Consider the following 23346-nt stretch of genomic DNA (forward strand, 5'->3'; position numbering starts at 1 on the left):
TCAAAGTAGGAAGAGCACAGCACTGGCCGAGGGAAACACGATGGGCATGCATTAACACTAAGACACGAAACTCAAGCCACGAGAGGCTGGTCATACCATACGAGCGTTATCGCAAGGATAACGCACGTGAACGACTGCTTGCCGGACAGTGCTGTGTTGGCGATGTCACGAGCGGAGAACAACTCCTAGACGATAGAATGTATGCGCGGACACCTTTTGTACGCCGAAAGAAACTAGTGCATCGTGGCACGAACGACTCCGCTAGACCGAAGGCATGCTCAAGGCATTATGAAAATGAAGTGGGTAGATTGGACAACCAAAAGAGAGGCACGTGAATAAAAACGCTCACTTTATTGCCAACTGCATATAGAAGCCGCGTCGATGCAAAGGTGCATGCGAAATAAAATGCTACCGCTGAAGTGGCAGGATGCATATATAAATATAGATTGACCTTGAAAAAGCAAGAAAATTGTCACACCGTAATGGTTCATCAATGGCCGCACAATAGTTACGGCGAGACCGTAGTCGAACGCTCGAGACCAGGTGTAGATGCGTCCGTGGAAGACGTGTAGACGGGCCCCTGGGACGACGTGGTTCGTTCCGATGTGCTGGTAGCCTCGGTAGAGTCTTCCACGGTTCCGGACCTAAACCAAATAGTGAATATACTAGAAAGCGTAGAAGTGGTTGACACATCAGAGGCCCGAGTAAGTGTGACATCTGTGACGGGCGTGGTAGGCAAGTCAGCAGTGCGCCCAAGAAGATTAGCATCAGCGGCCGTTGACGCCGACTGCAAGGTAGCATTGACAAGCTCGACGGGGGACGATGTCGTAGCGTTGCCCTGGCCGGGGTTTGAGAAGTGCAGTGATGGCACATTGACGTTGGCTGGGACACTGGAGGACAGGTTCATGACAGGAATAGGGCCGCCGTGTACTGCGGGAACCAAGACAGGAACCGAGACTACGGTCATGGGCACAGCTTGGTTCGGAACTGTTTGCGGGAGCTGGGGAACGTGAGCAGGGTTCCCCGGGTGGTTGTGGACTTGCCCTTGAGTGCCGGGATGATGGGCGTGCCCACCATGCTGCGTGTGCTGATGCTCGACGTGGTTGTGAGCATGGTTGATGATGCCAGCAAGTTCGTGATGGTTGTGAGCCACGTGGGCGTGGTTGGCCATGCCAGCATGCTGGTGCTGATGGTCGTGGTGAAGAGCAGGGTGTTGGTGCGATTGGTGCATCTGCGACGTACGGTTGAGCCAGAGCGATGTGTTCTGCAAAGCGGTCACGACGGGGTCGATGATGCGTTCCAAGGCCGTCCTGACGCGAGAGTTGAGGCTAGACAAGGCCTCTTGCGGGCCCGAGGCGCCCGCAGATGGCATGATCGATGCTGAGTCAACCCCGGGTGCGGCGTGAGATGGCGGCGCACCGGACTGGCCAACAGGAACCTTAACGACTTGGCAGACAAGCATGGTGGCCGAAGAGTCGCCACCAGCCTGAACCCCGTGGTTTGTGGTATCATGTTGAGCACCTAGTGTGGCGTCGTGAGGGTGAGCAGGGTGCTGCGATGAACCAAATGTCCTGGCAGATGGCCTGCCGTGCACCGCCACAGCGAGGGCGGCAGCGGCAAACAAAAACAGGGTAGCGTACTGCATTTTGGTGGCTCCGAGCTCCTGCGTAAAAAGCAAAACCGAAGAAATTCTTAAAACTTGCAACGTGCTCGTAAGGGCGCAATAGACACCGTGAAAAAAAAAAGAAGTACCGGGAGACTGTACGTACCGTTACGTTCCAGCGGCGTAATTCCGGGAGTGTCGCTCGCTTTCGGAAAGCGAGCCGTTTTATACGCTTATGTCGGCCGCATGGAGCCCTTCGATTGGCTAAGACACGCCACGAGGTAATAAGCATTGCTATCAATTCACCGTGACATAGTATCACGCCCCTACACACCTCGTGGAAAGAAATGCGAGCATGTTTTTTGTTACTTTTTTGTTTTGCTATGCTAACCTAATCTCAAGTTAGCACATTTCGTGAAGTACTCAGAGATAGCACGTTAATCGCTTTTAGGATTTGAAAAGCGTCACACCTCGATCACAGAGCGACAGTCAATATAATTTTAGCTGGCACACTGCCTACTGAACAAAGCAGACAACAACTTCAATTCCTGTGAGGGCCCACTCTTATCTCACAAGTCTATTCAGTTATTAACAGCTGTTAAATGAAACTGATGCAGGACTGCTATATTTGTTGACTTATTTATAGTCATATAAGGCGGCTGCACCCAACATGATGTCGGCGCACAACTTGGGCAGAATCTCCGTAGAGAGCACAGAACTCGGCGCTTTCACGGCGTTAACCGTGACGTGGAGTCGTGCGATTGTACGGGAAATCTCAGTTGCACTTTCTGGTGATCCGCATCGAGAGCCAGAGCCGGTATCTGCTTAGCACGCTGGGACTCACGGCGGCACAACCCGTAGCTAAGGACGTGTGGATGGCGTCCGGGGAGGCTGATTGGACGATAGAATCCAGTTCACGGGATCTTCGTAGATGGGAGCATTAGCCGCGTTCCCAGACGAGAGGAGCCCGGGTGGTGCCTTGGCGAGAACTGATGTCGTGGCATCGATCAGTGGAAGTAGAGCCGCCTAGGAGGCCTGGACACTGTCCCCGGACGGCGTTTGCAGCACCGGAAAGTTTTGACGTGACGAGAAGGCATAGACGTCGCCCCTGAATTGTGCTTGGTGGGGTAGTTGATATTTATTTATTTTATTTTGAATACCTCAAAGGCCCAGCTGGGGTATTAGATGAAGGATGGGTATTATTGATTACAGAAAAAAGTGACTCGAGGGCAATCTTGAATTTTCGAGGGCACGGTATATGCAGGCAGACGGTTCCAGTTCCGTGCGTTTGAGACAAAATGGAGTAAAGAGGGGCAGTAGTTTTTGTTGGCGGAGGGTATACTGCTATTGCATGGTTTGTGCGGGTGGATGTGCGATGAACTGGCAGGACAGCTGGAATTTTGATGGGAGCATGATAAAACTTATTAAACAGGCATAGCCGAGATACGAGACATCGTGTCTCTTGATCAGAAAGGTGAGCCCGGGCTTTAGGTTGGAAACACTGGAATTATAAGAATACTCAGAATAGATAAAGCGTGCAGCGCAGTTTTCGATCGATTTTGAACGTTGGATAAGTTAGATTGATGGGGATTCTCAGATAGAGCACGCATATTCTAATTTCGGATGAACAAGCGTAGTATACGATATTATTTGACTGATGAGGGTGCAAGTCTTAAGTTTCTACGCAGAAAACCCAGAGTGCGATTCGCGGAATAGACTATATTAGTGACGTGAGCTGACCAGGAAGTGTAACTTGAGATTGTGACGCCGAGGTACTTATAGCAATCAGCGGATGAGACTGCGTAGCCGGAAATGGTATATTGTGCTGACTGGTAATGGGGCCTGCGATGAAACGATACCAATGAAGTTTTCTTTACGTTTAAAGACATTGCCCACTTATTACACCACGATAATATAAGGTGGAGGTTGGTTTGTAATATTTTAATATCTGCGCTGGACGGTATACGACGCAGTCGTCTGAAAAGAGGCGAATGCTAGAAGAAATGTCTGATAGAAGGTCACTGATATAAATGAGAAAAAGTAATGGGGGGGGGGGGGGGGGTCTGGGCACTCTACTTTGCGGCACACCAGAGATTACAGAGGAACGGCTCGATTAGACAAAGTTATTTAGCATGCACAAACTATAGACAATTGGTAAGAAAGTTTCGAATCCAATAAATACATTTGAAATTTTGTTTAAACGAGAAAGTTTTAGCGGCAGCCAGTTATGTCGAATCTTATCGAAAGCGTTTTTCAATGTCTGAGAAGAGGGGGTCAACACTTATATATGTTTAAATCAAGGGTAAAGCTAATATTCTAATAAAATAGACCTAGCTGCATGTCACACGAAAATCCTGAGTGAAAGCCATGCTGCTTAGAATGAAAAAGATTATTACTCGTTAAGAATTTGACGATGTTATAGAGTAGATTACACGCTCTATTAGCTTGGAGCAAACGCTGGTAAGGGAAGTGGGGCGATAGCTGCTGCAAAGAGATGAAGGAACTTTTTTGGGGACTGGGACAATCTTGCCCACACTCCCGTCTTCTGGCACCACTCCTGATGATAGTGACTGCTGAAAAATATGGCAAAGTAGTGTACTAGCAATTGATTTTGTCTTTTTGAGCATTTTTGCGTTGATACCATCGATGCCGCATAAAGATGAGAGTTTTAATGAGTCTATGAGTTTAGCAATGACGTTGGGGCAGAATGTGATGTCAGGCATCACACTATGGTTGTAAATAGGGAATGAAGGCAAGTTGTCGACAGGTTCATCGATAAACACGGAAGAGAAAAAGTTGTTTAGTTGTTCAGCAGCATCACGATCGTGCAGGAATTGGATGGTTCCGATCGTTGTACAGTGCTAATGGTTGGAAGTTGCCGGAGTTAGTTGTGTTCCAGAATTTTTTGGGACTGTTGCTTAACATAACGGGTAGCGCTTGTGAAAAATAAAAGACGTTTTTCTTTGTCAGCAAGTCTTTCGAATTCTTTTTTCTGCAGCGTAGTAGCTGTTCCATGCGCATGCGCTATTGGACCACTTTGGTGATCGAAATAGCCATTTCATTTTATTTTTTAGGCGTACGGGTTTCATGGCCGAGGAAGCGCGCACGGCTTTCCTTGTATGGCGGCTCAGGAACGCCGAGGACGCACGAGCACTAGGTAGTGTCCACTTTGAGGCGGCGTTTTCGACGACTGCGCCATTGTTAATGAACGAGACTCAGATACAGCACCCGTTCACTTGGAAGAAAGAAAGAAAGAAAGGAGGAAAGTAAGAAAGGAAGAAAGGAGGAAAGAAAGAAGGAAAGAAACAAAGAAAGAAATAAAGAAAGAAAGAAAGAAAGAAAGAAAGAAAGAAAGAAAGAAAGAAAGAAAGAAAGAAAGAAAGAAAGAAAGAAAAAGCCTTGACTCTGTGGCACACACCCACGCTTGGGGATTGGCCAAGAACCGAGTAGTTCTCACAAAATACTGTGGTTAATTAGTTAGCTCGCGTCTTTTAAACTAATAAGAGTGATCAAGGAAAAAAATAAATATGACAAATTGACAATTAAAGATAACGGATATAGAAAATGAAGCAGATTTCCGCAAGAACAATAAGTAAGCAAATAAATAAATAATTAAATAAATAAATAAAGCACTTCGGAAAAAAGGTAATTCAGGAGTGATATTCTGTTCTACAGTCTGAATTTCTTCGAAGCTTTAATAAACCACACACATCGGCAACTTTCCTGTCCCTGAATCCTAGGGACAAAGGCCCAAAGAAAGTACATTTGGAATGTTTAACTCCAATCTTACGCGACGGAAGAAGGCAACAAATGTAATTTAGCGCAATGTGGCGGATCTTCTAGAATATATTAGATAATGGTCTCTTGTCTCGGGGACTCCACAAAACCAACGATTAGGGGAAGCAGCCAGAGCGGCTCTGTAGGTCGGCTGTTCTTTATCAAACTTACTTCTCCTTGCCTTCCGTTAGCCGAGCGGGCGCCAATGCATGCAGCGTCTGTGTTGCTTTCTCACAATATTACATTACATGCATGTACCTATCCGGGACAAAATGGCGAAGGCGATGGCGAAGATCGAACGAGAGTGCCCATTTAATTGCTATCGCAATAAGTGAAAACAGCACTGGAATGTACTGTAGCACATATGCAAAAGAATTTCACCACTGACCAGTAGTTCTACTACAGACTATATACGGTACTCGGTGCTTGGATTGTCCAGATAAAATCGAACACCGAGGTCATGGTCACCATTCCGGACTGTGATGAAATTTACTGTAGCTCTAGCCAACAGAACCCGAACGTTGCTTTTAAGCTTAGTTTTGTGATGAAAAAAAAATTGTTCGGCTGAACAAATATTTATCAACATTGGCGGCTAAAAACGCTTTGTCGCCAGTTCCGCGATTTCAGTACTTTGAGAGCACCTAAGTAATGAAAAAAATGGCGCGCATTTTAATCACACTATTTATTATTCTCAAAGCACAAGTGATGTACAATCTTAATAAATGATTTTTTCGTCTTGAAATGCTTTAGGGAAAAAATCACAAACATGGCAAACCACACAAAATACGTCTATTTCAGGAAGTTAATTATACAAACAACCTCTACTGAAAATAAAAAAGCTCGGTAGGTATTAACATTAATACTTTCGCTATTTCTAAAGTATATAGCTAGTGGTTTTATTACGCTTTATTTTATTCCTTGTCTCATGACAATCATAAAATGCATCAAAAACGCCGAAGTTAAAAGAAAAAAGCTTTTTAAAGCCATTTCTATTTTTTCAGAACCCTATTGTTGAAATCAATGGCCTCATACACCATTCCAAGTAAAACAAAATGTTGCATTATTTTGGTTGCTAACGAGTTTTAACGCATCACATGCGACCAAGTCAGCCTTGCGGGCTGATTCATTCTTCGTGGGCTGATAATCCGGATATATGTTATTCTTAAATTAGGCAACATATTTACAATACAGCAATTCCACCCGAACAAACACGCAGTCAGGTTGCGTGGTAGAGCGCGCCTTGTTTTCCTATCAGCCGCTTGACATATCCACAGCAGAGGGCGCTCGATGCTGCGGCCTGTCACGTACACATAATTAGGCGCCGCTTCGACGGCACATGAGCTCCGCTTCCTCGTGGGAACTGTGCTCAAAGGGCGATTTAAATAAGGAACTTATCACTCTGAAACGTAAGGGCTTTAATGTGCAAGGACCATACGTTACAGTCGTCGGCAAACTTAACACGAACTCTCCCACGCGTGACTACTTTGACTGACGCCAGCGGCGAAGCGTTGCGCGCTGTTGCCGATGTAATACCTTGGTATGTTTCTATAGTATGTCGGCATGCACGAGTAATATCTCGGAAACAGAACCCAAGGCTACGTGATGCTAGCATCAATCAAACTGTTTGAGGAGATGCTGCGGAGCATTCGTGTTAAGCTTGCTGAAGGCTGTATACAGTACTGAGCCAAGTAGCCACTCTGCTGGAAACGTCAGCTGCTAGTCTTACCGCTTATAACAATCTGTTTTGTTGCTGTAAAATTCATTAGTTTGTGCTTGTGGCCAATCTGACTTTTTCGAAACTTTAGAGAACTATTACGCCATCAGCGTGGTTCCAAGTAGGCATTCTTAAGGCTATCTGACTGATCGCTTGCAACAGTAACACCCGATGATCGAGAATAGACTTTCGCAAAGCGAACGGTGTGTTTCTATATTACCCACTCATGACTGCACTTCATAGGACACTGCGTGATTATTGGGGGTTGACGAAATAAGGTAAGCATTGAGTTTCAATGAACGGTTGCTACAAGCCATGCGCGCCAGTTAATAAGATGAACATTAATAAGATGAACGAACATACGTTCATCTTATTACGCACTCTTTTTGGCCGAGTTACCAGAGTTGCTAGGCATCTGTTTCACGCTAACATTAAAGCCACTTTCAAGCGCGCAAATGATTTCGTAATGTTGTTTGAGTACCACTCGACGCGGCTTTGTAAACCATCGATGACAGCTGAAATTTCATAACGCCATTTGCGAAATCCCGTGAGAGGCGCCGTACACTTGCAACAATCCCAGAGGGCTGAAGTACACCGGTTTGAATTGCTATCAGTGAATCGCGCGGATGTACTATCGGCATCGATTGAAACCAGAACAACGGCAAGCTGGCGTGATGATATATAGTGCGTGCCGTCCACTTATCACCATGGATCGGCACACAATTAAGCGAAGAGATGCCAGAAAAGATGCGCGCGCCTGTCCACGGGGATAACTGGGTGGCACGGACTGCACTATCGCGAAGGCTTCCGGCTGTACGGATATAACTTCACGCTGAGAGTACCTGCCAACTTGCTTCGACGATTGGCCGCTTATGACGACGTTTTATGCGAAAGGTGGGGAAATTTGCTCTAGCAAATGGAAGTTCAGGTAGCGTATCGGAATACGTTCGAAAGACCGCTTCTGCAACAGCCTTGAGGTTGCTTATTGTGCAAGCTGAACTAAGACCAAGAGCAGTGACGCAGGTGCGCACTCAACTCAGTTGCGTGCACTAAGAATTTCTGAAACGACCAGTTCTCTGCGACGCCGGAATGTATAGTAGACCCTAAATGGACAAAAAAAAAGAATAGAACCAAGATTTATGCATAAAACCGGACTCTTTATTGCAGCGTTACATACATGCTGAATCTATCACTGTAAAACGCTCCCACTTAAAAAAAAGTGATGATAAAAGTAATCTTTCTCGAAACAGGGGGAAAACTGGGCAGAGGTAAAGCAACCTTCTCCCATCCTTAGGAACCATACCCGATGCAGACCATCACCGACGGTAACAGGAGTCTGGACAGCCTGGTATTTTAACAATAGGTTCGGGTGTAAAGACTTCATTGGCACGAAACCTGGGACCGGCAGGAGTAGGCGTTGCTGCCGACTGCGTGGTAGCAGCGACACTTGCAGCAGAAGAGCCTCCGAAAGATGTGCCATTGCGAACAGCGCTTGAGAACTGAAGCGAGGCCACGTTGACGCCTACAGGAACGATGGAGGAAATATTCACCAGGGGAAACGAGCCAGCGTGTACTGCTGGAATCATGACAGGAACGGAGACGACAGTCATCGGTACAGCTATTTCATGAACCACACCCTGGGTTTGATGAGCGGGAACCGCATTAGCCTGGTGGTGCTCGTTATTGAGATGATGGTTAGCATGAACGCCATGCTGATGTTCATGCCCATGATGACCATGTTGGCTGAATTGGCTGACATGCATGTGCTGATGGGCGTGGTGGTTGGGAAGAGCATGCTGGTGGGCGTGGTGGTTGTGACCGCCCTGTTGATGACCCATGTGCTGGTGATGCTGGCTCAGATGCTGCTGCGATGTACGGTTCAGCCACAGAGACGCATTCTGCAAGGCAGTGACGATGGGTTCAACGAGGCTATCCACTGCAGTCCTGACGCGGGTGGTTAGGTTTGACAGGGTCTCCTGTGAAGATACTACGATAGAGGGCGAGCCCGCAGCTATTGGGGGCGTGGCTGGAACTGCGGGGGCTGGCTGCGGAACAGGGCGCCCAGCAGGAACCTTGACGACTTGACAGACAAGAACCGCGACCGAGGAGTCGTCCTCAACATGAACCTGATGGCCGTGGTTAGCGGTATTCTGCTGGACGCCTGGGAAGACGTGCTGATGAGAATGCTGGTTGTGAGCAGGAATGTTGTGCTGGGGATGCTGATACGAAGTGAATGTCCTGGCCGAGGGTACAGCTTGCACGGCCGTTGACAAGGCGAGGACAGCGAACACGGTAGTAAAACGCATAGTGACAGACCGGAGCTGCTGCGTGCAAATCAAAGCATAGAAAATAGGTAACTGAGTATGAAAAGCGAACCACTTATTCACTTTTCAGAACAGGCGTCAAGGCACAAAGCAGAAGAACATAATTAAAAATGGCGAAACGAGACGTACCACTCTCTCTCTAGTGGTGAATTTTCAGGATTGCGACTGCCGTGCAAGAGAAGAGTGGTTTTATACGCTTCTTTTGATGTCATGGCGCAATGCGATTGGTTAGAGTGAATCACAAGTTTTCAAGCATTCCTATCGCGGTTAACGTGACGTAGTGTTGGATGCCGATACAGGTTGTGGTCGATAAAAAAAATGTATTCTTTCTTTTCGCCTTTACACGCCATGGTGGCACGTGGCTGTGACGTCGAGGGGGCTAGCGCGAAGTAGTGATTTTTATTGTCTTGTCGATTCACAGGCTGCAATTCAAGTGGCCGAAAATAAACGGGAAACACTCGCGCGATTCAGTACTCGTGTGCAGGCCAACGGAAAAAAGAAATGTGTATTGGTTACAAATCAAACCGGAACACACAACTATAACATCCTTGGTTGATATATCATGGCTGCGTGACACGATACATAGTAGAATAATTTTTGAAATAATGAATGATTTTGCCTCACAGCTCGTGCGGCCTTCTCTTCTGTATTGATTTTTTTTCTTTCACAATGCACTCATTTAGTGAAGTAAGATATAGCAGATGTTATTCAAAAGAGGTCTTTGATTATTAGATTAGTTATATACTCAATAATTTTTATTAGGCCTTCAGTAGGGCGAGTTATTAACACCACGTCAGGAACAAAAAGCTGCTAGCTAGCAGCTTGACAAAGGTCTGGCTGCTAGATAGTATTTGAAGAAACGCGAGTAAATTGGAAACTTATATTTTCTGGTTCACTTGTTTGTTTTATAGAGAAGAGGAATGAGTCCTGTAGTGGGTCAATTCCTCCAGTGACATATCTAGTAAGCCTGCTTTTACCAGGAACTGCTCGTGGAAGCTCTCGAATTCGTGAATTGAGCCATTGATCAAAGTACCGGTCGACTCTCACAAAAGCGGTAAAACAACGCCTTGACAGATTCTATATATATAAATATATTATTCACTGCTTACGTTCACAAGAAATACAATCAGCTTCTCCAAGCGTTTAGAATCAAACACGGCACCCTAGGCTGTGCTTTAAATAGAGAAAAAGAAGATGAAGTATTGCCCTAATGTTACTCGTTCTATAACGTCTAGAGCACAGAAAAAGCTTTTATAATATTTACATTCCACAAGCGTGCCGAAGACAGTCGCTTTAGTGGGTGAAAGGACAGTAAGATAAAAATAAACGAAAACGTTTTTCTCTAGCTTCAGAAATACAGGGAAAACATATGTTTCAATAATGCTGTGAAATACACACGCAGACAAAAAAAGTCCTTATTGAATAACGTACAACCTCTACACGCCCTTAAAATTAAGAGATAGAGGCACATAAAATTAGGATAGTCTTGTTTTCAAAGATATATAGTTCTTGACTAAGGTCATGTCACCATCTACCTGCGGCAATGAAATGCTAATTACTTTCATGGTAGGTTAAAGCCGGGAATACTTTACGTAACCATTAGTGCAAAGAACTCCTTAGTCAAAAAAGACGATTGTCGTAGGCCCGTGTGCTCAGATTTGGGTGCACGTTAAAGAACCCCAGGTGGTCAAAATTTCCGGAGCCCTCCACTACGGCGTCTCTCATAATCATATGGTGGTTTTGGGACGTTAAACCCCACAAATCAATCAATCAAAAAAGACGATCGACAATCATCTGAGCACTGTTTTAAATACACGTCTTCATGCTTGAATTCAGCCTATGACTGCTTCAAATTCAGAAGACATACTAGAATCACCCCGATGGTTCTAGCTGCAGCCACTTTGAAATAATGATACCTTGACAGAATATTTGCAGCATTTAGAGTGCTAAGTAAGGTCTACAAGATGATAGGAATGTGCGAGACGACAAACAATACCAGACTGAACACAAGAACTTGCACTTAAGGAGGATGGATCCTGCAAATCGACAACCATGGACCAGTCCTGGTGATGAGCTGTAACCAGTCTATATATAGCCCTGAATGGAAAATCCCCCTGCGTTAGGCCAAAAATTATTGGTTTTAAATATCAGTTCTCTTTCTCTTCACAGTAAATCTCACAATCAGCACGCGTGGGCCAATTGAACTTCCCTGTCCATTGCTATCTAAATTGAAACTCTCACCTCGCAACACGCCCCACACTATTTTAAGTGAAAGCCTTTACTTTCTCATGCTCACTTTCATTCGTTCGTCTTTGTCTCCATCCGAGCCCTGGCATGATGCCAGGTGGCATTATTAAACCTCTCAGCGCAAAACTTCCTACAACTAACACAAGAGACAATGACGAGCGCAGACTTTCAACTAAATTTATCACTGCTACGACGCACATATATATGTTACAAAAAAGACAATAAGATCACTTGCTTAAGCAGTGTTAATTGTCGTAAGTTTTGCGCTGAGAAGGTTATTAGTGCATTACAAAACTAGACCAATCCCACACTTTACTACGCCAGGTGGCAGCCGGCTTGCGCCAACGGAAGCTGGTCATGCCTGGCATCGGGCTATACAGCACTCTTGCGTCGTTTGCGCAGCATCTCTATGCCCAGTGTGCCCCACTAATGCAAGAATGAATATGTGCAACTCACGTTTAATTATGACCAACCCCGTGTAACGCCACCTAAAGAAACCTCGTCCCCCCGTGTCAATGGACATTGGCGTTCGACGAACACACTTTGGAATCCACGAAGAGTCCAACATTTAGGGACGAAGCTCCTTAAAGTGTAGGCTTGCCTACCGTTGCAGTTGTTTGTCTTAGCCCCTACTAGTACTCGGAGTGCTCACTAGATGGTGATGCATTGCGCTACAGCGCTCGCTCCACTCCGATGTGTAGGGTACAGCCAGACAGACCAACAGATGGACGGTCGTCTTTGATGACGTGCGGGACAATATTCACGGAATATTCACGGTTTTGCCGATGAACCACTGGAGATTCGCCTAAAGATCATCATTCAATGCGTGGATATGCTGTGATTTTTTTTTTCTACGCCAGTAGAGATGCAGCACAAACAGGCACGCGCATGCGTGGTTAACCGGTCATTTGCCCGGTTAACCTCTGCGACTATTGTCTTATTTTCTTCCTGCATTCTATACACGACTGAACAACGAAATGATTATGAGGCACTCCATAGTGCTAAGCTTCAATTTGAACAGTCTGGCATTCTTCCACATGCACTGACATCGCAAAGTGCACGGGTCACCAGCATTTCCTCTTCTTTGAAACGCGACCACCCTGGGGGTTTTCGAACAGCATAAGCGGTTCGTGCTTCCGGCTACATGCAAAGCTTATTTCGGCATATGCTGCACCACCTCAGTCGTCGTTTCTTTCCGATATAGCAAATTCGTTCACTCCCGCATAACTCTCTCTCAATGCCATGCGATAGAGGAACAGCTGCGGATAAAAAGAGTGCGCGGAAGAGGAAACGTGGCATGGTTTTGAATGAAATCCGGCCAAATAGGCTTTGAAACCCTTTGCCGTCAGGTGTTGCCATTGGCATGCACGGAGACCCGCGTTTAATTCCTGACCCTGTGAGCTACAAAAAATTCATACTTAAATTTACTGCAGGCCAATCAGTTGCCATTGAGCACCCTGTACAGCGTGCTTTATAGGCCAATCGTTTCGCCAAGCTAAACATCTGAATATAAAGTGCAAATTTGACTTACAAAGCGTACAAATTTAGTACACATAGTTAAACTAGGAAAGAGCTCGATAAAACGAAAACAGAAAAGACTAAAGAATAATAGCGCTGGTCCTGCTTGGTGTTTTTTAATGTATCGCACCGATTTATTTTTATTCTAAAAAGAAAGAAAACAATAGCATAACAAATTAACAACACTCTTAACTGTATATACGTGTAATCACACACAAGGCGAATTCCAATTTTGAAGGCTCAGGAAAATGTATTTATTGTCCAGAGGATAAATGGAAATAAGACCTTAAAATACCATGTTCTAGATTGCTAGACGAATTTTTCATGTTACGACGTGCAGGCGTTTATGGGCTGCACAGTATTTACGCTTCTATTTAGTCTTAATATGTGCCTTAACCAACGCAGCCGCTTTCGCATACTAAACCAATGTCATCCAAATCGGGCTGGCACCAAATCCGTAAGTACTCCGAATTAAACAATCAGTCAATTCTACTAGGTGGGCCTTCCGTGACCACTGGAATCGCATCTGCCAAATCACGAGTGTGCTTCAGTGTAGCAGATTTTAAGCAAAGGAAAAGCTTGATTAAAAGGGAACATCCAGCATTTGCCATCTGGCTTCACTATTTCAGATACCTTTCATAAACGATGGCTGCCGCAAATCGAAGTTCAGTGCGATGCTTGTTTCACTTTTTGGGGGGCAATCGGCATTGCAGCTAGCGGTAGTCGAAGCTGTCATGCACTTGTAAGGCCTCCCACAAGAAAGTCACAGATGCGTGCAACGCAGTGCAACTGAGAAATTGTGAGGGAGTCGCCGCGAATTGAACTGGCCGGCGAATAATGAAGCCCTAGTGGCACCACAGTAGGGCGAACACCATCGACGAGGCACGAACTCCGATGAAGTGGAACAAGTCACACGTATAAAAGTGGTTTCTTTATTGCCGGTTCAAAGACATGCACGATCTGTCAGCCTAAAAACTCATGCATTCAGTTCTCAATTGAAGTGACAATACATATATAAGCGGGCTTACGCTCCTGAAAATAGCTATAAAAGTATGCTAAGCACAAGCATCGCACGTGAAGTTGCATCATAACAGCGGCTTATCGAAGTCCTCGTCAAGGTGGCAACATTTCCGGCGGCAGCAGAAGTCAGGGCAAACTAGTACGTGAATAATAGGCGGAGGAGTAGCGACTTGTCTGGCAAGAAACTTGTGAGAAACGGCTGCGGAGGAGGGCCCACGAGACGGCAGAGTTACGGGGGTGGCTGCACCCACGGTCGTGGGTTGGTCACCACTACGGCCTACAATGTTCGTACCAGGAGCTGTTACAGAAGAAGAACCTTCCTGGAAAATGGCATTGCGGACAGGACCAGTAAACTGTAGTGAAGACACATTCATGCTTGCAGGAACGACGGCGGAAAGGTTCACGAAGGGAAAAGAACCAGCGTGTACAGCTGGAAGCATGACAGGAACGGAGACAACGGTCATCGGCACGGCCTGCGCAGGAGCCGCTTGCTGTGACTGGTGAACTTGAGCAGCGTGAGCCTGGTGGTTATGGGTGTGCACGTTAGTGGGATGCTGATTAGTGTGCCCGCTTTGCTGGTGGACCTGGCTGCCATGCATGTGCTGATGGGAGTGAGGGTTATGAGTAGCATGCTGGTGGTTAAGTTCAGCATGCTCATGCTGGGCCGCCATGTGTTGGTGCTGCTGATGCGACGTACGGTTTAGCCACAGTGATGCATTCTGCAAGGCTGCGGCGAGTGGTTCCACAAGGCTATTCATGGCAGTCCTGACGCGGGTGGTTAAGTCTGACAGAGTCTCTTGTGAAGACATTACGATAGAAGGTGAGCCAGCAGTTATTGGGGGTGTGGCTGGAACTGCGGGTGCTGGCCGAGGAACAGGGTGTCCAACAGGAACCTTGACAACTTGACAGACGAGAACCGCAACCGAGGAGTCGTCCTCAACATGAACCTGATGGCCTTGGTTAGCGGTATTCTGCTGGACGCCTGGGAAGACGTGCTGATGAGAGTCCTGGTTGTGAGCAGGAATGTTGTGCTGTGGATGCTGCGACGATGCGAACGTCCTGGCCGAGGGTAGAGCTTCCACGGCCATTAAGAAGGCGAGGACAGTGAACACGGCAGTGAAATGCATAGTGGCAGACCGAGTTGCTGCGCGCGAGTCAAAGCATAGGAAATAAGTATTGCACAGAAAAAGCAGAGGAGCTTTGCACTTTTCAATAGATTTGTGAAGGCACAACATACAGGAAGAAAAATAGAAAAAAAAACAGGACGTACCACTCTTCACGTTGAGGTGCAGTTTCAGGAGTGTGGCCATTGTGCAGGACGGGAGCGCTTTTATACGCTTCTTTCGATGTCATGGCACAGTGTGATTGGTTAGGCTGGATCGCATGCGTTCTGTGGTCAAACACATGCATGCGATTTGTGGTCAAAACAGTCGACGCTTGGTGTACCAGAGGCAAAATCACATAAAAAAAAACATTGAAGTACGTGAAAAATAGAAAAAGAAAAAAGAAAAAGAATACACGGAAACAAAAATAGAAAGAAAAATAAACAAAGAGAAAACAAAAAACATATTTGAAAAGAAGAAAAAGAGAAATTCTGAAAGAAGCAAAAGAAAGCTGCCCAGCAGCGCACTACCTTCAGGTGTGGCGCCAGTAGGATGAAGCTGCCCTAATTTCTTTACACTTATGAAACTGGAGTGGTCTCGGCGTAAAGTAGCTCACCGCGTGACAAAAAGTGTCCGCATTCACGTGGTTCATTCCACGTAGGAAGTAAAACTCAAGCAACATAGGCAATGAACTCTTTCAAAGTGAGCCGTAAGAGCAATAGGAGGACGTTTGTGTTCGTTGGATTGTTGTCACATTTTACGGAAAATCCACACTTCATCGAGTTTTCGTGGTTGCGTCCCTAAATGCCCCTCGCCAGAAAATATCAATCCAAAATTGCGCCTTCGAAGGTTTGCTTGGAAACTCCCAAGAGCAGTACGCTTTATTTATTCAACATTTGGGGGTTTACTCTAGTAAGAAAGAAGGCGCATAAGTCTTCGGCTCCTGTGGTTGACAGTGCAAAATTAATGATCGTTTTTATTTCCTCCTATAAGATAGCAGGAATCTATATTCATGAAACATCTTACATATCACCTATGTTGCTTTTAGTATCTAGCATTAGTTCGCACATTGCTTATGCGATATCGAAAATATGATGGCCTGTAGTTTAACAGCATCACTCACGTAAGATAAAAGAGGCTTTTCGACAATCTCGGTGGACGGGCAAGGCCCCACAAAGGAATTCCAGTGATAATCGAAACGATTCATTGTCACTTATTTATAGATACTCATTTCAGGTGAAAAAAAAAACGATGCATTACAGCTATAGCCGCGAAAATTCTCCGTGACAAAAAACATTGATTACCAGACACTGTTCTCTAAAACACGCGAGGGCTTGGACATTCGATCTAAGCATTGTGTAAGAAAGAACTTTCAGTTAAGGGGCCCTGCAACAATTCTTCAGCATGTTCTGGAGCCACTGCCAACTGGTTGTCCAGACTCCTCAGCACACTTGAGTTATTGAATATTTCGGGGCACGCGGCCTGGAATTCATAAAGAGAAAGAGACATGTTGAGAAAAAGAACAGACGCAACTTCGGCAGATGAAATTGGGAGCACGGCTCAGTGCCCACCTGGAATTTACAATTCTTTCTCAAAGTCAGCGAGAAATGCGTCACGCTCATCTCGACGAATATGGTGCCCCAAACCCAAATGAACACGCCCCAAACACTAAGACACCGGCCACTAGCTGATTTGAGCATCATCGGCAGCATGTTTAAAGGAATTTCACCTGCCTGCTCACAAGTCTTTCCTTTTTTAAAGGGGAAGAACCTTAGCATCGAGGTACATCCAACCACGTCCGTGTACGGCATGGGGGGGATGAGTGGTTGTGAGACACTCACACAAAAAAGGTTTAACAATTGACTCATATCAATCATAATTGTGACGGAACAATTAAAACACCTACAAGCAGGAACATTTTACATCATTCGGTGATTTAAACGTACACATTATGTATACCTTAGGACCGGACTTCGTCGTCGACTCTTTGGCCCACTTTATGTCCCTCAATATACATTACAGGAGGTAGCACTCGGGTAACACATGTCAGGCGCGAAAAAATGTTTAACAGTACACTAATATGAATCTTGATTGTGACGGAGCAATATGAAAGACCTACTAGAACTAATCCTTTATGCTAGTCGGTGACTTCAACATGGACATCAAGGACCTCAGGAGTGAACTTCGCCCGCTCGAAAACATTCATTCGGTGGAGATGTGTTTTATTTTAAATTTAGTCTATAAGTAGAGAGTTGATGAGTCCTAAAAAGTGCTTTAAAATACAAAACCTGGTAAGGTTGTAGAAAATAAAATTACTTATTCTTTTTTTTGCCTTCAGTATTAATTAAGAACTGTGCATGCCATCAACAAGTACTCAATTTCACCGGTTTCCTAAAATGCTCGCTAACAAAATAACATATTACTTGTACTTTAAAGAACAAAAGTATATATATATGTAAAGTTTGTTGTCAAATGTGTAGAAAATCAAAAGCACTTTTTAATATACAGGGGCATTTCACAAGCGCTCATTATCCCAGGTAGTCGTTTCAAAGAAAAGAAGAAAGAGTAAAAAAAACTATAGTTTGTGGAGTTTCGCAACTAAATAACAAAAAACATGAGTCAATATCAGAGTCAATTGAGCAGGTATCGAAAACAACCGAGTTCAATAATCTTGACTATTTATAGGACCACAGCACAAAGGAAGAAAATAGATAAAATCACAGTACTCGTCAGTTCACTGAAAACATACAAATTTAAGCTAGCTATGTCGTCATCTACCAACGACAGTATATCGATGACCTTTCATGGCAATTCAACTACCGTGAGATCAAACACTACTTCGAAAAAAAAAAGCTTTTTGTACCTGAAAGTTTGATCAGCAATTCGCCAGAGCGTTTTCTTTTTGAAAACAGGTCTTTATACTTGAAGCTTGTGACGGCGTCATGTTCAAAAGACACATGCCAACCATTTTGGTGGTTCCACCTGTCTCTCCTAAGAATACCGTATATGTTAGTTGACAGCTTATTGCCCCGCCGCGGTGGTCTAGTGGCTAAGGTACTCGGCTGCTGACCCGTAGGGCGTGGGTTCGAATCCCGGCTGCGGCGGCTGCATTTCCGATGGAGGCGGAAATGTTGTAGGCCCGTGTGCTCAGATTTGGGTGCACGTTAAAGAACCCCAGGTGGTCTAAATTTCCGGAGCCCTCCACTACGGCGTCTCTCATAATCATATAGTGGTTTTGGGACGTTAAACCCCCCATATCAATCAATCAGTTGACAGCTTATTGAAAGTTGCTTCCTTCCTTTCTTATTAAAAATTTAAAAACTGAAGTCGCTCTTCAAGACGGTGCAAATCTGTGAGACGATGCATTGTACAAGTCACATCACAAAAAAAAAAAATCTCAGTACTGTCGCAATGACGATACAATGAGTGTGGTACGTAGCAAGAAACAGTTTAGGTGTACGAAGTAGGGCAAGCACCTTTTTTTTTTCACATCTAATCAGGCATAAATACAAAAGAGCGGTGTAAGGTTATTTCATATTTCTCCATCACAAGTAAGATTCATATTAGTGTACTGTCAGAATTTTTCTGCTTCTGGTATGTGTTACGCGAGTGTTACCTCGTATAATGTATATTGAGCGAAAGGAAGTGACCTGAAAAGTCGATGACGAAGCTCGGTCCTAAAGTCTATAATGTGTACATTAAAGTCGCCCACTGGTATAAAAGGTTTCTGCTTGTAGGTATTTTATATTGTTCTGTTGCAATTATGACTGATATTATTGAATTGTTAAACCTTTTTTTGCGTGTCTCACAATCACGAATCTTCCCGTGCCGGATACGTACGTGGATCGATAAACCTCGACAATAAATTTCTTCGCCTTTAAGAAAGAATAGACTTGAGAGCAAAGAGATGAAATCCCTCTGAACATGCTGCTGACGATGCTCAAATCGGCCAGTGTCCCGTGTATTACTGTTCATAGCCTGGTCACTTGGGTTTGTAGAATCATTTGTCGAGAGGAGAGTGAGGCATTTCTAGCTGACTTTGAGAATTATTCCCATATTCCATGTGGGCGATGAGCCATGCTCCCAATTACGGCTGCAGAAGTTGCGTCTTTTCCTTTTCTTAACCTCTCTCTGTCTTTTTTTTTCTGAATTCAAGAGCCCTGCAATAAAGTATGACTACGTGTGCTCAGGAGCCTGGACAAGCGATGGGTAGTGGTTTCGAACAATGCTGAAAAGTGTTGCAGGGCCCTCTTAACTGAAACTGTTTTTCTACACAATGGTGATACACCAAACTGACCAAGCTTTCGTATGTTCGAAACAACAGTGTCTGGTAATCAAATTTTTCGTCACGCGGAATTGTTAGGGATGTATCTGTAATGCATCATTTTTTCCCCTGAAATGAACCACTATAGTTAAGTGGCGGTGAACCGTTTCGATGATCACGGGAATTCTACCGTGGGGGGTTGCCCGACCACCGAGAATGTCTAAACGTCTCTCTTATCTTACGGGTGTGATGCAGTTAAACTACAGGCCATTATAGCGTATATATCGTAAGAACAGTGTGCAAAATTTCGCTAGATAATAAAAGCAACAGATGCGACATGTCAGATGTGTCATGAATACAGGGTCGTGCTATATTACATGACAAAATAGAAACGACAACTTGCTTAAACTAACAACACCAGAAGCCGAAGACTTCTGCGCCTCTTTTCTCACTATGATAGACCCACAAATGTTGTTAGTGATTTTAAATGAAAGGAAGAGAGAAGTTAGCCCCGTAACTGTCTCTCAGGGGAGGACACCTCAATAGTAGCTCACGAGGTGTGGGGGTAAAGGAGGGAATAAAAGGTACAGAGGGTGCTTCATTTACAACCGATACCGCCGTTATGACTCCCCGACAGAACTAATGCAGATGAATAAAATCCCTACTTTGGAATCTCGGCGCAAAATGAATAGGCTAAAATTTCTTTTCCAATTATCACACGGGAATATCAGACTCGAAACATCGGCCTTCCTGACTCCGTTATCATCGCGTCACACCAGGAATTACCATTCTGCAAAGTTCTCGCCTATCACAGCGCACACTAACAATTTTAAGTATTCTTTTTTCCCCGCACTATAACCGACTGGAATAACCTCCCGCATGACATTCTTTCATCTGACAATATGCTGAAATCTATTGATCAAATGTCTGACTTGTAAAATTTTGTATTATTATTTTACAGTGTTTTCAAAATATTTTGTATTGTCCTGTTTATTGTTTTTACCTCGCTAAAGATTGTGTAATTGTTCTAAAGGCTCTGTAACACCCCCACTCCTTCTTGGGCCCATTTGTGGGCTGCAGTATTGTATAAATAAAATAAAAAAAATAAAGTAAAAAGATAGAGAGAGAGATGAAAGAGAAAGCGAGGCACAGGGACAGTGAACGACTGAAAACGACGGAAGTAAGAAGATAGGAAAGATGAACACGGTCGCAGCAGCCCGAGGACGGGGCACCACTCGGCGAGAGCTCTTGTCGGCGTCAGGAGATGGCGCAGGGCGAGCCCAGTTGGCCAGAGCTGCGCTGTCGTCGGAGATCGCGGGGGCACAACCGGTCGGAACGAAATCCAGCGGGCGAGTGCCCACAGATGTTGAGTACTTAAAGCGTACCGCTCTTAGGAGTTTCTAAGCAAACATTCGGAGGCGCAATTTTGGAGTTCAATTCCCTCATTTCGGGGATTCAGTGACGCAAACACGAAAACTCAATAAAGTGTGCCCTATTGCTAACCTATATGGCAGTATTCGAACGAACAGAAATGTCTTCGTATCATTCTTTACGGCTCCATTTCATAGAGTGCATCGCCTACGTTCCTTAAATACTGCTCTATACGTGGAATGACCCGCGTGAATGCGGAAAGTTTTCGTCACGCAGTGAGCACGTCTACTCCAAGACCACTGCTGTTCCGTAATTGTAAAAAAGGTTAAGGCCGCTTTATCCTATTACTGCCACACCTGCAGGAAGTGCGCTGCTAGGCAGCTTCTTTGTTTCTCTCAGGATTCCAGTTTCTTCATTGTTTTCAAGTTATTGTGTTTCTCTCTTCGCTAATCTTTTTCTCCATTTTTTCTTTTATTTCCTTTTTTTCATTTTTACGTGGTTCAACCTTTTTTTTTCAAATTTTAAATGTGGTTTTGCTTCTGGTACGCACACCGTCGACTGTTTACAACAGATCGCGTCCCTGAAGTGCGACCAACTCATTATCATCATCAAGGTACCCGAAGGACAGGAAGAAGAAGAAGACTTCTCGTTGACGCGAGCGCGCGCTCAATATGCTACCGTTGGATATGCTATATGTTATTATATAGCGAAGCAAAATATAGCAGATAAAGAGAGCGCGTGCTGGCTCACTCTGTGTCGATGCAAAATGGTGTAACAAATCACATGAAAACTCCGCTCTAAAATACGATGATTATATACCGTAAAGATCTGACTCTGAAATGTAGGCCTGTGTGCTCAGATTTGGGTGCACGTTAATAAGCCCCTGTTGGTCGAAATCGCGGAAACCCTAAACTACAGCGTCTCTCATAAGCATACGGTGGCTCGGGGACGTTAAACCTCACGTATAAATCACATCGGAATTGCAGCTTACCGGGATGATATTGTGATTAACACCACACAGCCTTTCAAGGCGCCAGACGTCACAGCAACGTACCACCATCGTTAACATATAAACTTGCATTATCAGCCTCGATTCGTATCTGTGTCGAACACTGCATTACGTTAACCGCGCGGGCAGTGCTAGAACGCATGCGATCCAGCCTAACCAATCACACTGTGCCATGACATCGAAAGAAGCGTATAAAAGCACTCCCGTCCTGCACAATGGCCACACTCCTGAAACTGTACCTCAACGTGAAGAGTGGTATGTCGCGGTTTTTTTTCCCCTCTATATATCTGCTTGTATGTTGACCCTTTGCGGATTTAATGAAAAGTGCAAAGCTCCTCGGCTTTTCTTGTGAAATACTCATTTCCTATGATTTGACCCTCCCGCAGGAACTCTGGTTTGCCACTATGCATTTTACTGTCATCATCGCTGTCCTCGCCTTTTCAATGGCCGTGGAAGCTGTACCCTCAGCCAGGACATTCGCTTCGTCGCAGCATTCGGCACACGGCATTCCTGCTCACAACCACAACTCTCATCAGCACATCTCCCCAGGCGTCCAGCAGAATACCGCTAACCACGGCCATCAGGTTCATGTTGAAGAAGACTCCTCCATTGCGGTTCTCGTCTGTCAAGTCGTCAAGGTTCCTGCTGGATCTCCTGTTCCTCAGCCAGCACCCGCAGTTCCAGCCACACCCCCAATAGCTGCCGGCTCACCCTCTATCCTAGTGTCTTCACAAGAGACTCTGTCAGACTTAACCACCCGCGTCAGGACTGCCATGGATAGCCTTGTGGAACCACTCGCCGCCGCCTTGCAGAATGCATCACTGTGGCTAAACCGTACGTCGCAGCAACATCTGCATCAGCAGCACCAACACATGTCAGTGCAGCATGAGCACGCTGGACATAACCACCAGCATGCTACTCATAATCACCACTCTCATCAGCACATGCATGGCAGCCAGGTCAACCAGGACGGAGCACACGCCCATCAGCCCCAGCATGATGGGCACGCTAGCCAGCACACCCACCCTGCCCACTCTGCTCAAGGCCATCAAACCCAGCAAGCTGTTCCTGCACCGGCCGTGCCGATGACCGTAGTCTCCGTTCCTGTCATGATTCCAGCTGTACACGCTGGTTCCTTTCGCCTCGTGAACCTTTCCGCCGTCGTTCCTGCAAGCATGAATGTGTCTTCACTACAGTTTACTGGTCCTGTCCGCACTGCCACTTCCCTGGAAGGCGCTTCTGCTGCAACGGTTCCTGGTTCCATCATCATTGGCCGTAGTGGCGATCAACCCACGACCTTGAGCCCAGCCACCCCGGTAACTCTGCCGTCGCGTGGGCACTCCTCCGCAGCAGTTTCTCGCAAGTTTAGCGTCCGACAAGTCGCTACTCCTCCACC

At 45.5% G+C, this 23346-nt stretch overlaps 4 protein-coding genes across 5 annotated transcripts; 1 reads left to right on the top strand and 3 right to left on the bottom strand.

Annotated features, from left to right (window-relative positions):
- Positions 1 to 332: 332 nt before the first annotated feature.
- On the bottom strand, positions 333 to 1933 carry LOC119174685 (uncharacterized). The gene is made up of 2 exons (XM_037425712.2): positions 1770 to 1933; positions 333 to 1663 (listed from the first exon to the last, which is right to left on the bottom strand). The coding sequence occupies exons 1-2, from the start codon at positions 1893 to 1895 to the stop codon at positions 509 to 511; spliced, it is 1281 nt and encodes a 426-aa protein (XP_037281609.2). The 5' UTR covers positions 1896 to 1933; the 3' UTR covers positions 333 to 508.
- A 6297-nt stretch (positions 1934 to 8230) lies between these two features.
- On the bottom strand, positions 8231 to 9678 carry LOC119174684 (uncharacterized). Of its 2 annotated transcripts, none has more exons than XM_037425711.2 (2): positions 9548 to 9678; positions 8231 to 9418 (listed from the first exon to the last, which is right to left on the bottom strand). In XM_037425711.2, the coding sequence occupies exon 2, from the start codon at positions 9398 to 9400 to the stop codon at positions 8411 to 8413; it is 990 nt and encodes a 329-aa protein (XP_037281608.2). In that variant the 5' UTR covers positions 9401 to 9418; positions 9548 to 9678; the 3' UTR covers positions 8231 to 8410. The 2 variants fall into 2 exon arrangements, with proteins under 2 accessions (XP_037281608.2, XP_075751373.1); XM_075895258.1 differs by having other exon boundaries at positions 8231 to 9415; positions 9548 to 9675.
- A 4400-nt stretch (positions 9679 to 14078) lies between these two features.
- On the bottom strand, positions 14079 to 15565 carry LOC142761734 (uncharacterized). Its single transcript, XM_075895259.1, has 2 exons — positions 15474 to 15565; positions 14079 to 15347 (listed from the first exon to the last, which is right to left on the bottom strand). The coding sequence occupies exons 1-2, from the start codon at positions 15511 to 15513 to the stop codon at positions 14269 to 14271; spliced, it is 1119 nt and encodes a 372-aa protein (XP_075751374.1). The 5' UTR covers positions 15514 to 15565; the 3' UTR covers positions 14079 to 14268.
- Positions 15566 to 22063: 6498 nt separating this feature from the next.
- On the top strand, positions 22064 to 22688 carry LOC142817744 (uncharacterized). Its single transcript, XM_075895256.1, has 2 exons — positions 22064 to 22205; positions 22337 to 22688. Exons 1-2 carry the CDS (start codon positions 22123 to 22125, stop codon positions 22647 to 22649), a joined length of 396 nt encoding a protein of 131 aa, XP_075751371.1. The 5' UTR covers positions 22064 to 22122; the 3' UTR covers positions 22650 to 22688.
- Positions 22689 to 23346: the final 658 nt, after the last annotated feature.

The sequence above is a fragment of the Rhipicephalus microplus genome, chromosome 5 (genome assembly GCF_043290135.1).
Source record: "Rhipicephalus microplus isolate Deutch F79 chromosome 5, USDA_Rmic, whole genome shotgun sequence".
NCBI lineage: Eukaryota > Metazoa > Arthropoda > Arachnida > Ixodida > Ixodidae > Rhipicephalus > Rhipicephalus microplus.